General features: G+C 38.6%; 1 protein-coding gene across 2 annotated transcripts in view; it reads right to left on the bottom strand.

Moving 5' to 3' along the window:
- Positions 1 to 13,986, bottom strand: part of MKLN1 (muskelin 1) — a 162,728-nt gene extending 148,742 nt beyond the window's left edge. Inside the window, exon 1 of one of the 2 annotated variants that reach the window (XM_081283892.1) lies at positions 13,728 to 13,986. In XM_081283892.1, coding sequence (XP_081140018.1) covers positions 13,728 to 13,825 — 98 coding nt within the window. In that variant the 5' untranslated portion in view covers positions 13,826 to 13,986. The remainder of the gene's footprint in view (positions 1 to 13,727) is intronic. The other variant, XM_081283893.1, reaches the window with a different exon arrangement.
- Between the last annotated feature and the right edge of the window lie 931 nt (positions 13,987 to 14,917).

Raw genomic sequence — 14,917 nt, 5'->3', positions numbered from 1 at the left:
GTGCAGATAAAAGTTGAGAAAAATAGGACACTAATGGCCTAGCAAACAGTAGACCACTGCAATATCTGCTTAACATATGAAACAAAACTCAAGTCAGCTTATTATCCCCAAGCACTTGAAAATATTTACACCTAAGCAATTATCTCTCCAGACTCAAAGTACTTTGGGAACACAAACCTAGGTACATACTCCACACAAATGATTAAGAGCAACCACTGGGAAAAGACAATGACAACAAAATAAACATTCCTCAACAGAAGGAAGAAGAAGATAGGAAATTCTTACTGGCCAAAAAACAAACTATAAAGCTCACTAAGATGACTTAGTGTATTAAAAAAAAAATCTGCTAAAACATTCAGATAAAAATAGTCCTCATTTACTGAATATCTCAGAAGGCTTAATCTTTTCAGAAATCAAATGACTGGCCCTTAAGATTACAATTCAAAACTAAAAACTACCCTTTTCCACCTAAAGCAAAGATTATTAAATTTGGATGTGATCTAGGAAAGGTTTACTTCTTAGAACATACATTCTTCAAACCTCAGACAAAATAACAATACATACACAGAGGAATTTTAAAAATTTAAAAGATCAAATTTTACAAGCACTCCCCAAAGCTACATTTATATGTAAATAAATTTACTGAAATAACTACTATCATCTTCTGACTTCATCAAAGTCTCAAAATATCCTTGCTGGACAACAGTTGAGTTTAATGAGTTTGAGTCTCTCACATACATGCACCTGGTGGTGGGGGGGAGGGTATACCTGCCTTTTAAAAATTATTCTGTAATATCAACTCTGTTGTATCCTGTGCCAAAAGATCATAAGTATCTAGACCCTCATTTGTATGGGAATAAAGAAACAGCTAAACGATTGATTTAAAATTACCAATTAATTGGTACAGAATTGGGATGAAAGCTCCTCTGTCCTTGTCCAGTGCTTCCACTATTTTACACTGTCTCAATTCTTCCATATTTTTTGTACCAGATAGAACTTTTTCCCCAGTACAACACAGTAATTTAAGTTATATTAATGAGAAGAGATCAAACCAATATTAACTAACCCAAAGATATTTACTTAATGAAACTGTCTATATTCCCCATCCTGCCCTATAAAATTGGAGTATATAAGTTTCTTATATAAGTTGAATAATGTTGAGCCACTGGGTAATCACACTCCTGTGATTTTCCTCCATACTGATTTTTAAATGCTGCTTCTCCTACTTTTATCTCTCAAGTCTACTCCAGCAAACTTTCAGAGGGTATAGGGGAAATTTCCCTTAGTCTCTACATTTTAATGCTCTCCATATAGATTATTGAAAAGTACAATATATGGCAAGTCACATTACAGTTCATTGACTATGAATTTGGAGTACTTTTCTGACTATTTAAATTAATATATATTATTGCAGGGTAGCCAGCACCCCACAGGGGTAGATTCCTGCACAGGAGGAGTGAGCCACCAGAGATATAGAAATTCTTAACTAATTAGTAAGAAATAGAGACAAAGCCAGAAATTACATAAGCTGAGCACCTAACAGGTCTTCCAATCCTGATGGGAGCTAGAACCAAAGGACAAAAAATGGCTCCGATTCTTTATTTAAGGGGGAGTACATCAAAACCAGGAATGAGGTTTCAGCGGGAGGAGTCTGGGGTTCTTGCTTCTCAGTGTGGCAGGGGTCTTGAAGCAAACAAGTTGATTGGCATTTTGGCAAGCCACATCCAGCTCCTAGAGGCTGTGTGTCTCCAATGGGTCACCCCATCTCCAATGCTAAGCTGAACTTTTTTTAACTTTATTTTTTTTAATTAATTACGTGGTACTGAGGATCAAACCCAGTACCTCACATGTGCTACACAAAAGCTCTACCACTGAGCCACAACCCCAGCCCTATGCTGAACTTTTGATCAAGCTAGGTAGGAAGCCACATGAACCAAGCATTCTGAAACCAGCAGGGTAGCCACTGGGAGTTGCCAATCCCAGGCTTTCCTGCCTAATGGCTTCCACATGGCTTTATAGTTCACACACAGTTCACGGATGGCTCTCGGCAATATATGAGTTTAATAATAACTTTTCAATCAAGTATATTATAGGTGATAATCAACTTTCAGAAAACTCACATTTAAGTATCTTAAGTGAGCCTTTGTTAAATTTAGGTTGTTTGATAAACCAATAGTTTATGCTACTATACTATGATGGTCCCACGTGGCGGCCTACATATCAATTTCCATCTTTATCTTTACTTCACTGTCCTTTATTGCAATTTCTTAAAAAAAAAAAAAAAAAAAAACAACTGTGTCTGTGTGTCTGGGCGCAGGCACGAGTGCGCACGCAATGGGGACTGAACCCAAGGGTGCTTTACCACTAAGCCATATTCCCAGTCCTTTTTATTTTTTATTTCAAGACAGGATCTCCCTAAGTTGCTGAGGCTGGCCTTGAACTTGCAATTCTCCTGTCTCAGCCTCCTGAGTTGCTGGGACTAGGGGCGTGTGTCACTGCATCCTGCACAATTTGTAAAATATTTTATTGCACTATCCCTAATATTTTATAATAATGAATGGGAAATTAAAATAATAATATTAATCAAATTAAAACAATAATGGGCATCAAATGGTTCAGAAGAAGAAAACTTCAGACATTTAAGTAAATTTAACCAGTTTAAGTATAAATTACATGCTGAGAAAATAGCTTTTAAAATCACATCAAAAGCTAACGTACAGGTGTGTCAGTTAATGGATTTATTGACTCTCACAACTAAATTCACCCTTTTTGAAAATGTATTTGAGCCCTTAAGTATTTTTCCTTTGCCAGGTAGCACAATATTATGCCTTGTCAATAGAGGGGTCAGTAGCGTCATACCAGGAACTGAAAGACATTGTTTTGTTGTTGTTGTTTTGCTTCTTAATTCAAGTATGCTTGTCCTGCAGACTCCTGTAGCAACGTGGCTTTTCCGGTTCTTGGCTCCTACTATACAAGTTTTTCTACCCTATGCCCAGCTCCTATGCTTGAGCAATTTCTCTAGCATCAGGTTTCTACATCACAGCACACTTTACAAACTGTGGATATTTTTGCATTCAGTTTCTTGACATTCAGCAGGCCTTTTCAAACAAATTAACTGAAGTGTTCTTGACCTCAGAGAAATTTTTCTCCATTTTCTTCCTCCCTTTTTTCTTTTTCTGATCTCTTTTAGATCTACTATTAGTCAGAAGATGCAGAGCTACTATATTTGATTATCTTCAGATAATCACTCTGAAGACTGAAAGCTAAAATTCAGCTATGTCTCACTCAAGTCCTACATCCAGGTCAAAAAGCATTACCCTGCTACACATGTGGTAGCCACACCTGTAATCCCACGAAAATCAGGAGGTTGAGGCAGGAAAATTGCAAGCTCCAGGCCAGTCTAATGAACTCTGCGAGATCCTGTCTCAAAATTTAAAAATAAAGGGGAGCCAGACCGGTGGCACACAACTGTAACCCCCGCGGCTCAGGAGGCTGAGGCAGGAGAATCAGGAGTTCAAAGCCAGCCTTAGCAACAGTGAGGCATTACGCAACTCAGAGAGACCCTGTCTCTAATAAAATATAAAAAAGGGAGGATTGGGGTTGAGACAGGAGAATCAGGAGTTCAGAGCGTTTGCCTAGCAAGTGCAAGGCCCTGGGTTCGCCTCTGCACCACATAAAAATATAGTTGTGTCCAACTACAACTAAAAAATAAACATTAATATATACATACATATATATACATACACACACACACACACACACACACACACATATATGGGCTGGGATGTGGCTCAGTGATTAAGCACCCCTGGGGTTCAATCCTTGGTACCAAAAAAAAAAAAGAGTTAACTTTTTTGGTTTTGAGTATGAGATTCTAAACGATCAAAAAAACTTTATTTAGACACTACTATCAATATCATAGCATACGTTAATCAAAATAATATATTATAAATTTTGACAGATAATGATTAAATATACAGCAAAATAGTACTAGAAATGATTCTCCAAGACATGGGTAGGTCTTTTTTTATTTAAAACAAATATTTCATATATATATATATACATATATATATATACACACACACACATACACATACACTCATATATACAAATGTACATATGGATAAATATCACTGTTGGAATAAAATGGGAATCAGCATTAAATCACTATTATTTTCATTTTTATAGATAAAACATGAAACTTTGCTCAAATAAATCAATGCATAGAAAGTTTCTGTTCATATTGTTAATTTTACTACCTTCTGCATTACATGTCAGATGTTGCATAATAAGCTATCATTAAAAAAATACTTATCTACCAAATGACAAGTTGATTAATTCTTCTTTTAATTTCTTTTTAATAAGGAACTGATGCACGCACAAGACCCTGGGTTCAATCCCCATCACCACCAAAAAAAAAAAAAAAGGAACCTAGAACCACACACTTTTTTTTTTTTTTTTTTTTTTTTTGTACTTGGGATTGAATCCGGGCATGCTTTACCACTGAGCAACATTCCCAGTTTTTTTCTATTTTTTGAGACAGGCTGTCTAAATTGCTGAGGGTCTAAAATGCTGAGGCTGGCCTTGAATTTGCAATCCTTCTATGTTAGCCTCCTGAATTGCTAGGATTACGTAAACTACCAAATCACCATGCCTGGCCCTATTCTACATTTCTAAGCACTAAGTAATAATGATACTACTGGTGAGTGGATCACACTTTGGAGTAGGAAGAACATAGGCAAAGCCAAATTCTCAGATCAACTTTAATACACAATACACAAGAATAATAAAACTCAGGAAACTGAATGCTTTAATGTACTCCGAAGGATAAGCAAGCCCCAATTTGAAGATGCTTAAAAGTTACTAAAAACTGAAATTATTAGGTCTTAAGAATATTAAAAATGTAAAATTCTAAGCCATAGAGGTATTTTATTCACATCACTTTTCTACTTAAAAGTGATAGCTTGATAGTTCCCCACTTTCCAAAAAAAAAAAATTCAAACTCACAAAGGAGATATAAGATCCTTTGTAATTTGTGTTTATAACCAAGCAAACAAATCACACAATCTCTATTTTTTTCTTGTTTGAATATAAAGTTGGTTATTTGCTAAAATGAAATAATATTTAAAACTTTGAGCAATATCAAAAGTAAAGGCATTTAGAAAATAAGAACTGGACTATAGGTATAGCACGGCAATACAGCACCTGCTTAGCATGCACAAGGCCCTGGATTCAGTCACCAATATCACAAAAAAAATAAAAAATGAATGAATGAGCTGGGTGTGATGGTACACCCCTGTAATCCCAGCAACTTGGGAAGCTGAAGCAGGAGGACTGCAAGTTCAAACTCAGCCTCAGCAACTTAGAGAGGTCCTAAGCAATTCAGTGAGACCCTGTCTCTAATAAAATATAAAAAAGGGCTGGGGATATGCTTCAATGGTTAAGTGCCCCTGGGTTCAATCCCTGGCGCGCGCGCACACACACACACATACACAAAAAGAATGAATGAAACAAGGAAGGAAGAAAAAAAGAAATTACATCTGTATATAAAGGAAGGCAAAGCTCATTTATCTCTTTCAAGAGGTCTCCCCTCAAGCTCTACTCAACAGTAGAAGCACCAGCCTCTGAACTTTGCTTCTACATTCTGTAGTTTTTACTACTTTTATCATTCTGAACTTCACCTTTGCTTCCTTACACTGAATCATTATATGTACAAGTAGTTAATCGCTAGATTCTCTCTCTCCTACCTTCAAATAGGCATGGCTATTTCCTGGAGTCAGCTGGCACCCAATACTTTCCTTAAAGTAAGGATAGCCAGAAAATTGAAAAGCCATAATTACAACTCAAATACCACAATGTATCAATAAAAACAAATTAAAAAACAAAATCTGCCAGACATTGCAGGTTGTTAAAAATGGAGATTTCAAAAGAAACAAAGACCTAGGATATATGAATATTCAATCATCTGAAATTCGAAGCTCTAGAAGAAACTAGAAGTTATTTTTAGCTCTTTAAAAAGCTATGGCTCTGCAAGGTATGGTGGTACATGATTGTAATCCCAGCTACTTCGGAAGCTGAGGCAAAAAAGAACTGCAAGTTCAAGGCCAGTCTGGGCAATCTTAAAATCTAAATAAACAGGGCCAAAGATGTAGCTCAATGGTAAAGCATGCCTGGGTTCAATTAAAAAAAAAAAAAAATCTATGCCTCAGTTTGTACCACAGCTCATAAACAAGTGTGATACCTTCCAAAATTATCACCTATTCAGTATTTCACACGTAAACAAACAATATAAATTTCAGGGGAAAAAAAAGAAAAACATCAACTATCAACTAACTTCCAGAGCATAAACTGCTTAGCAAATTATGTGTACACATATGTATGTTCTATTAAGTATATACATTGATAAGTATGGATAGATATCCTTGAAAATGAAGGTATGAGGGGGCTAGGCACATAGCTCAGCTTGTAGAATACTTGCCTAGCAGGCACAAGGCCCTGGGTTCAATCTCCAGCACCATCAAAACAAACAAAAAGGAAGGTATAAAGTCAATCCATCTGTTTATATATATGGATAACAAAGATAAAGGAACATAAAGAACAAAAACATGAAAAATTTATAGAATACATTGAAAAATTACAAATTATTTTCTGTTTTGAACTTGGCTAATATATGTCTCTGTCCCAAAATCAAAATTATATTTAAAAAAGAAAAATAAACAAAAATGGCTAGTTAATTCACTCATTTATTTATCTAAAAAATTTAATGCTTGAACTACAATGATGGGGAGTGGATTCCAAACTCACCATGGAATTTGTGGTCTAGTTGGGGGATAGCTATTAGTCAAGTAACATACAATATGCATAATTGCAAATTGCAAGAAATAAAATATCAGGTACACATTACTAAGAAAGCATTTAATCTCTAGAAATAGATATCAGACTCACTGGGGAAGAAAGGTCAGACAGAATTTCCTTAAAAAATGCCACTTCGGAATTAGGTTCTATAGCTCTTCTAATAGAACTACTTCAATCAAAGAGGGAAGAGAAAGAACAAGGATAATGAAAAGAAGGACAAAGGAGACATATCCAAGGCTGCTGAAAGTAAATTAGCATTTTTCTTTATAGAAGACAACTTCCTTAACAACAAATACACAGGTGATACAGACTATGCTAAATACCAGTTATGACATTGACAATAATCAGATATACTAAAGGAATAAAAGGATACTTTAAATACTAACATTTACAAGCCCCCTCCAAAAAAAAAACACTCAATTATCTTCCTTCTAAACATATGTGTTCACATAAATATAGTACTCCCACCACAAAAGTTCTAATAAACTAGTGTAATGCATTCTGCTATTGTCATGTATGTAAAAAATAAATTTTAAAAAGTTCTAATAAAGACATAGGTTAATGTAAAAATCATATTACAAGGAAGGGAAAATACTATAAACTTATAGCAAAGATTAACTCTCAATTTGTAGACCTCATAAGTGTCAAAAGAGATTTGCAGGTCACCAGCCAAACCAAAACTAAAATCTCATTTTAACTCTCAGACAATAAGCAACTGCTTATTGCTTAAAAAACTGCTAACAACGTGTTATTTATGTCCCTTAATTTTTCCCATCAAGTATCAGGAATAGTCAGTTCAGATGTCCAAATGCAAGATGAAGAAAAACTGAATAAGAACCCAAATAAATTCAGTGTTCAAGTCTGACATTATTATAATAACATAACCATGAGCAACCTATAGATTTACAAGACACACTAAATATGGAAAGAATTCTGCTTTTTGAGTACCACAGAATAGCCTAGAGCTGACCAACATTTCCTCCTAGAAATAGAATAGTTGTTTGTAAGGTATCAGAAACTTTCTGAGGCAGCTAAGACTTAAGGTGCCGAAGGAACTCATTGAATAGAGGGAGCTTCCCATTTTGTGCGATTTTCCCTGTCAGGTCTTTCCACCTATTTATTGGCACAAGACAATACGCTGAGAAGCTAGGAAAGAACAGCCACCAGGGGGTAAAGAAGTCAGCAAGCTTTTGGCAATTTCATAGGGGTACGGGTACAAAAGTTGGTAGTTAAGTGTTGCCATGAGGGCTGGGGATGTGGCTCAAGCGGTAGTGCGCTTGCCTGGCATGCGTGCGGCCCGGGTTCCATCCTCAGCACCACGTACCAACAAAGATGTTGTGTCCGCCGAGAACTAAAAAATAAATATTAAAAATTCTCTCTCTCTCTCTCTCTCTCTCTCTCTCTCTCTCTCTCTCTCTCTCTCTCCTCTCTCACTCTCTCTTTAAAAAAAAAAATTTAAAAAAAAGTGTTGCCATGATACCCATGACATCTTAAGGGGTCAAGGTCCCACAATGAAGGAATGCAGAGAGGAACAAGTCTGACACTGGGTACAAATTTTCCTTGAGGAACAATGTTCAAACCTCACAGATAAAGAGGCTAAAAAAGCCAGCAGAAAGCAATTAAAAGGAAAGAAGCTTTTTAAACTCTCATGCTGCTGAAAAGAAAAAAGCTAGAGAAACCCTAGAAACACCCAGTCTTTCAAATGGTATCACTGAATGGCTCCCATTCAAAGCAAACTAGAGACAAGTTTTTTTGTTGTTGTTTTTTTGTTTTGTGTGTGTGCGCTTTACATTTTTTAGACACAAGTTTAATAAAGGCCGAAAGCCCCATCTGAAGTCAGCTCAGTCCTTGACTACTGAAGTGATCTACTCTCTGCCTGCCTGAAAATGGGCAATCCTCTCTGCACAATATCATTAAAGATACATAATCTATCATTGTAATTTATAATTGTATCTAAAATTATTGATATAATGCTACTACATCAAAAGTTGCCAAATAATAATAACAGTAAACTATTGCTTGGCATAACAGACACAAAAACAAAAGAAAAAAAGATGATGGAAATAGACCTGCAGGTGGTCCAGACACTGGAGTCTTCAGACAGACTTTAAAGTGATTTGATTAATATGTTCATGAAAGATGGTCATGTAGAGATGGGGGGGTGTTAAATATATCTTTATTATTTCAGAATACTACATTGAGCAATGCTATAGAAAATGAAACTGGAGTATCTACAGACACAAACACAGTTAAGGCTCTCAGTACATGTGCTATTTACATACAATCAAATAAAAATTAAAGAACTAAATAGTAGTATAATTGGAATTAAGAAACAAGAATTGAAAGCAGGTTGGACAGAGTTGAAATAGAGAATTAGTGAACTAAAACACAGGGAAATAATGGAGGAATTCTGGATAGGGCAAAGAGGAGGGAGGGGGAAGGAGGGGGAAGAGGGGCAGGAAAGATGGTGGGATGAGATGGATATCATTATCCTAGGTATCATAGGTATGAAGACATGAATGGTGTGACTCTACTTTGTGTACAACCAGAGAAGTGAAAAACTGTGCTCTATTTGTGTACTATGAATCAAAATGCATTCTGCTGTCTTGTATAACAAATTAGAATAAATAAATTTTAAAAAACACAGGGGGCTGGGGATATAGATAACTTGGAAAAATGCTTGTCTAGCATGCACAAGGCCATGGGCTCAATTCTCAGCACCACAAAAATAAAAATAAATAAAACACAGGCAAGCACAACTTATCCAGATGGAACAAGAAGAGAAAAAAAAATACAGAAAAAAAACAGAAGAGACATATAGGACAGGACAGAAAGTATAATACTGATTTAATTGGGAATCATAGAGTAAAGGAGGAAAAAATAGAAAAGAAACAATATTTTATGAAATGTCAAGATTTTTTTCAAAAGTGATGAGAGTCATATCACTGACTCCAAGAGGTGCCAGAAACCCCAAAAAGAGCAAATACAAAGAAATATATAGGTACATCGTCATAAAGCTTAAGCTAAAACCCAAAGACAAAGTCTTAAAATTGCACAGTCAAGTCACATACATTCCAAGAAGCAGCAACAAGCCTAACAGCTAATTTCTCAACAAAAAAATTTCCCTCCTCCAGCTCTCCCCCTCACCCCCACAAGATTAAACTCAGGGCTCTGAACATCTTGGGACATATTGGCAATTGCTCTACCCTGAGCTGCATCCCCAGCCTCACACAAAACTTTTTGGGGGAGTTTCTGGAGATTGAACCCAGGGATGCTCTAACACTGAGTTATATCCCCAGCCCTCTTTGAGACAGGGTCTCACTAAGTTGCCCAGGCTGGCCTTCAAACTTGTGATCCTCCTGCCTCAGCCTCTTGAGTAGCTGAGATTACAGGTGTGCACCACCATACTTAGCTCACACAAGAATTTTTTAAGAGAAAGATCTTCCCAAAGTGCACTGATGTTAAAAGCTATTACTTATCAAAGCGGGATGGGGGGAGGAAGGAAGGGAGAAAGTCCTCCATATTAAGATATTTTTATACTGCTAGACTTCTCAGAAACTTATCTGACCACAAAACCTCTTAACAAGCAACAATCTCAGAAACCAGCCATTCACAAATACACAATGGGAAATCATGTGATATTTAATTCTATGAATTATCATTTAAATAAATGTATATTTCTTAATTCCCAAATTAGGTATAAATTCCAGGAAAAAAAGAGTAAAATATAGGGAAACTCAAGCATACTAAAAAATAAAACGCTATTTCATTACTTTCAAAGTACAAGTGTGCTATCTGTAACTAAACAAGCTTTAGCTTTTTTTTTTTTAAAGAGAGAGTGAAAGAGAGAGAGAGAATTTTAATATTTATTTTTTAGTATTTGGCAGACACAACATCTTTGTTTGTATGTGGTGCTGAGGATCGAACCCGGGCCGCACACATGACAGGCGAATGCGCTACCGCTACAGCCACATCCCCAGCCCCAAGCTTTAACGTTTTTAAGGTCCAAGTAAGTCTAAAGAGTTAAAATAGGAAATGTTTGTTCTTTCCACCTTTGAGAGAAGGAAGGAAATTCTAAGTCCTAATAAAGAAATAGAGATAGGAATTGTTTTTCACAATTTCTCATGTCTTTACCATTAAATGCAAGTGACTTCAATATAAGAATTCTTTCAAATATCTGATTTCACTACCTTTGTGCAGAAGCAGTAAAGCACCATGGTTAAGACCATCAACTGTGGAGCCACACTGCCTGATTCATATCCTTGTTTCACTGAGATATACGAACTCAGGCAAGTTTTAACCTCTCAAGGATCAAATGAGTTAAAATACCTAGTATGTTCAGAGTTTATGAAAGGTATATTATAAGCGTTTACCATTTTGTCATTGTCATATTATTGTCTCTCTCTCTCTCTCTCTCTCTCTCTCTCTCTCTCTCTCTCTCACACACACACACACACACACACACACACACACACACACATCCCAAAAACCCAAATTCATAGGGGAAAAAAAAAGTTTGCTACTTTGTTGAACAATTTCAACAAATGGCTATACCTAAAATGAGACCTATTTAGGAAGATCCTTAAGATGACTTCCACTGCCAGTAAAGATACAGCAATTGTCCTTAGAGGGAATTTTAGAGCAATGGAAAGTCAAATCCTTTCATCCACTTCCTATCATATAAAGTATACCATTCTTAGTTTCTAACAGAAGTGCAGAACCAAGAGCATTACAATTTAGGCATGGCACACACCAACAGAGCAGACACAAAAAGCTCAAATTCAAGATCCATAAAACTCAACTAATGCTCCTTCAAAGAAAAAAAAGTTCAGATTACTCAATTGTAACAGTTTATTTTTTTTCAGTTAAAATAGTTTACTGCTTTAAAATAAAAACTACACCATATCTACCAACAGAATATCATCAGGATTAAATAAAGCACAGTATATGAGAATATTTTCAAGTTTTATATATGTGTGTGTGTGTGTGTTTGTGTATTAAATACTATTTCTATCAATATACTTGAGAAAATTATACTGATAGGTTCCTCCAATTTCAAACAGTTGCCTTCTCTAAAACTAGTTTCTGAACACTTCAAATCAAAAGCCAGAATAACAAGACAGAAGTCAGATTAAAGTTGCCATTCACCAAATCATTTGCTGTTTAAAATGTACTCTAAAAATGTCTACACAACAGATAACTTGATAAATTGAGTTGTTATGTAGACATTTTTAGAAAAAAGTTATGTTTAGAAAAGAAGTTATCTGAGACCAGACATTTAAAGGAATGAGATCCTAAAATTATCCTATCTCGAGGCCAGAAAAACATCTTTACTGGTATTAGATCAAACAATGCCACCCAATCCCCAAATGTCTGTGATCCTAACTTGAATATAGAAAATGCTGATGCAAAAACAAGTTGGCCCAGAAAATCAGAGGTCAAGTACCTATGGACACATTTCAACTTCGGCTGAGGGTTAGAGTGTTTACCTGGCTCACTCTCAAACTGAAAGCTGGGTTCCAGCATCAATCAGGGACACTGCCATGCAGCAGCCACCGATAGGTAACACAGGCCAGATAAGACCACAGGTCACTTGGCATCTTCCACTGAGGCAGATCCTTCTGAATGCCTAACTGCCAACTGTTGACAGGAGGATGGGCTGGCAGTCAAGAGAATTACATTCTTCTAGGTACCCTTCCTTTTGAAATTCTTGACCCACTTGACTAGAGAAATCAAATTAAGGGATATGTGAAGAATTTTTGAAATATATAAGTAGAAAACTTTGTGAGTATGTTTCACAGATCCCGTCCTTTTATTTGTTTAGTAATCTATTATTAATTACTTGTTTTGTTCAAAAAACCATCTCTGGGCATGTGAGGTGACGGTCCACGGGATATCACCAGCACTTTTCTTCAAGATGTGCAGAGATCTTAAGCCTTACTAGGCCGATTCTCCATCTGCATGTAGAATTAGAGTTAGATCCGCTCCTCCCAAAGATAAGCTAAAGACAGAACTGGTTACGGAAAAGAAGGCATCTGCTACAGAAAAAATTAGGGTAGTGATACAAGGGATGTCTTTTTTAACACCTAAATCAGGGCTCCAGACCAAGTGGGTATTAAAAGTCAAATTCATGGAGGTCACTAAGCCAGACTTCTGTGTTTACATTTGAATTCCTGGGCGGTGAAAGTGCTGGGTCTCTACACATTCATCTTCTAATGAGCCTTAACGTGCTGGAATTCTTCTGCAAGATCCCTCCTCCCCACTCCCTCTCTTTTTCAGAACTTCCAGTCTAAAGAGAGACAGAGAGAGACCCTCTGGCCAGTCCTACAACTTCTCCCCGCGCCTGGCGAGGATTCCGAGTCCACAACTTCTCCGCCTCCCGTGACTTCGCCCACTTCTCCTGAGCTAATCACTTTTAGTGACCTCCTCAGATCTACTCTTCGTCCCGGCAGCAAACGACCGAACGGTCCCCGGCCGCCGGCCCGGGACGACTCCGCGCGTCCGGAGCAGTCCACCCGCGGGCCGGCCCCCGAGAGCCCCGGAGTCCAGCCCTGGCCCCAGGCCGCGGCCCCAAGACCTCGGCAGCCTCGACCCCCCAATCTCGGCGCAGCGCCGGGCTCCCGCGTCCCCTGCGCCCGACCCGGACCGCCACACGCCTGGCCGCCACCCCGAGCTCGTTCCCCGGACCCTGGCCTCTTCCGGGGCCGCGGCGGGCAGCGCTCTGGGCGGCTGGACTGAGATTCCGAAGGCCGCGCGTCCCCCTCACAGGCCCCGCCTGGGCCTCTCGCCTTAACTACCCTTCATTGCACCCCTGGCTCAGCCATAGATACGCCCTCGAGCGGGACACCACCAGCCCAGGGCCTGGCACTTACTCGGGAAGGTAGGTGGAGGAGAAGGAGCTCCACTTGTGTAGCGCGTAGGGCAGAAGCCGGCACTCGGGCGCCGCAGCAACAGCCCCACCAGCCGCCATCTTGTCAGCACCAGAGCGGCCGCCACCGACCGCCGACCGCGCAGGGAGGCTGGGCGGGGGCGGGGCCTGCTCTTAAAGGGGCCGCGGCCCGCATTGCCTCCTCCGACACCCGAGGCCAGGGCGCGCAGGTCAGCGGTCTCATCCTAGGGTTTCCCACACTCCCCGCGCCTTGATGGCTGATCGAAGCTGGTCCTGGGGTGTGAGCCCTTGCGGGGATTTGCGGTTACAGGAGTGACGCAAAGGACTTTTCTTACAAGCAGAGGTAAAGATAAAGCCAAGAATATTATGAAAAGAAAGAAATGGTAGTCATGAACCAGTAAGGTAAAAGGAGAAAACAGGTTTGGAAAAGGGACGCCCTCGCGACTTTGAAAACCACCTCTTTAGCCAGTTTGTAAATCCCTTAAGGAAACAGCACTGAAGAGAATTGGAATGCAATCACTAATGTCTTATGTCTTTTTCCTTCTGGAGTTGTCCTGCGAGGCGTGGGGGCAGGGGGTGAGTCACCGTGTACCCAAGTCAGATGGAGTCAGGTAAAGGAAATGCTAGTCTGCTGCCCTCGTAATCCGTTTTCAGTCTGTGATGCCCTTCACTATAAACATTTCTTGTGAGCCCTCTCCTACTAATCTTGTGCATTGGTTTGCTCAGGAATAAATAACGTTAACCCACAGACCAGGAAAATCTGGAGTTGGGGTGCTGGGTCATCATTTTCCCAGTTGGAAAGAAATTTAGCCCAAAAGTTCAGAGACCGAAAAGTTCAAGAAAGACACCTTGTCTTCTTAAAGGGAATCACAGCCCTTGTTCTGTGAAAACCATAAGGACACCATCCCAACTTCTTAGCACAAAAGGAACACTTGGTCTAAATATTTGGCAACTTTAGATAATGCTCCTATCAAGTACCTGTTTATTAGGATTAGGCATATTTATTATTTGGCGTAGCTACTACAGTTACCAAAGTCTGTGTTACTAATTGTCTAAGAGGTTGGACTCCTGAAAACCTGGATAGTATATATCATCATCTTCACCTGACGGATGCAGAAACGCAAAGAGTTTTTCCGTGAATATCCAGGTGACTCAATAATTGTATTTTTTCTG

The sequence above is a fragment of the Spermophilus citellus genome, assembly GCF_964194105.1.
Source record: "Spermophilus citellus genome assembly, chromosome: 3".
NCBI classification, from domain to species: Eukaryota; Metazoa; Chordata; class Mammalia; order Rodentia; family Sciuridae; genus Spermophilus; species Spermophilus citellus.
This window is presented reverse-complemented; position numbering and strand designations above follow the sequence as displayed.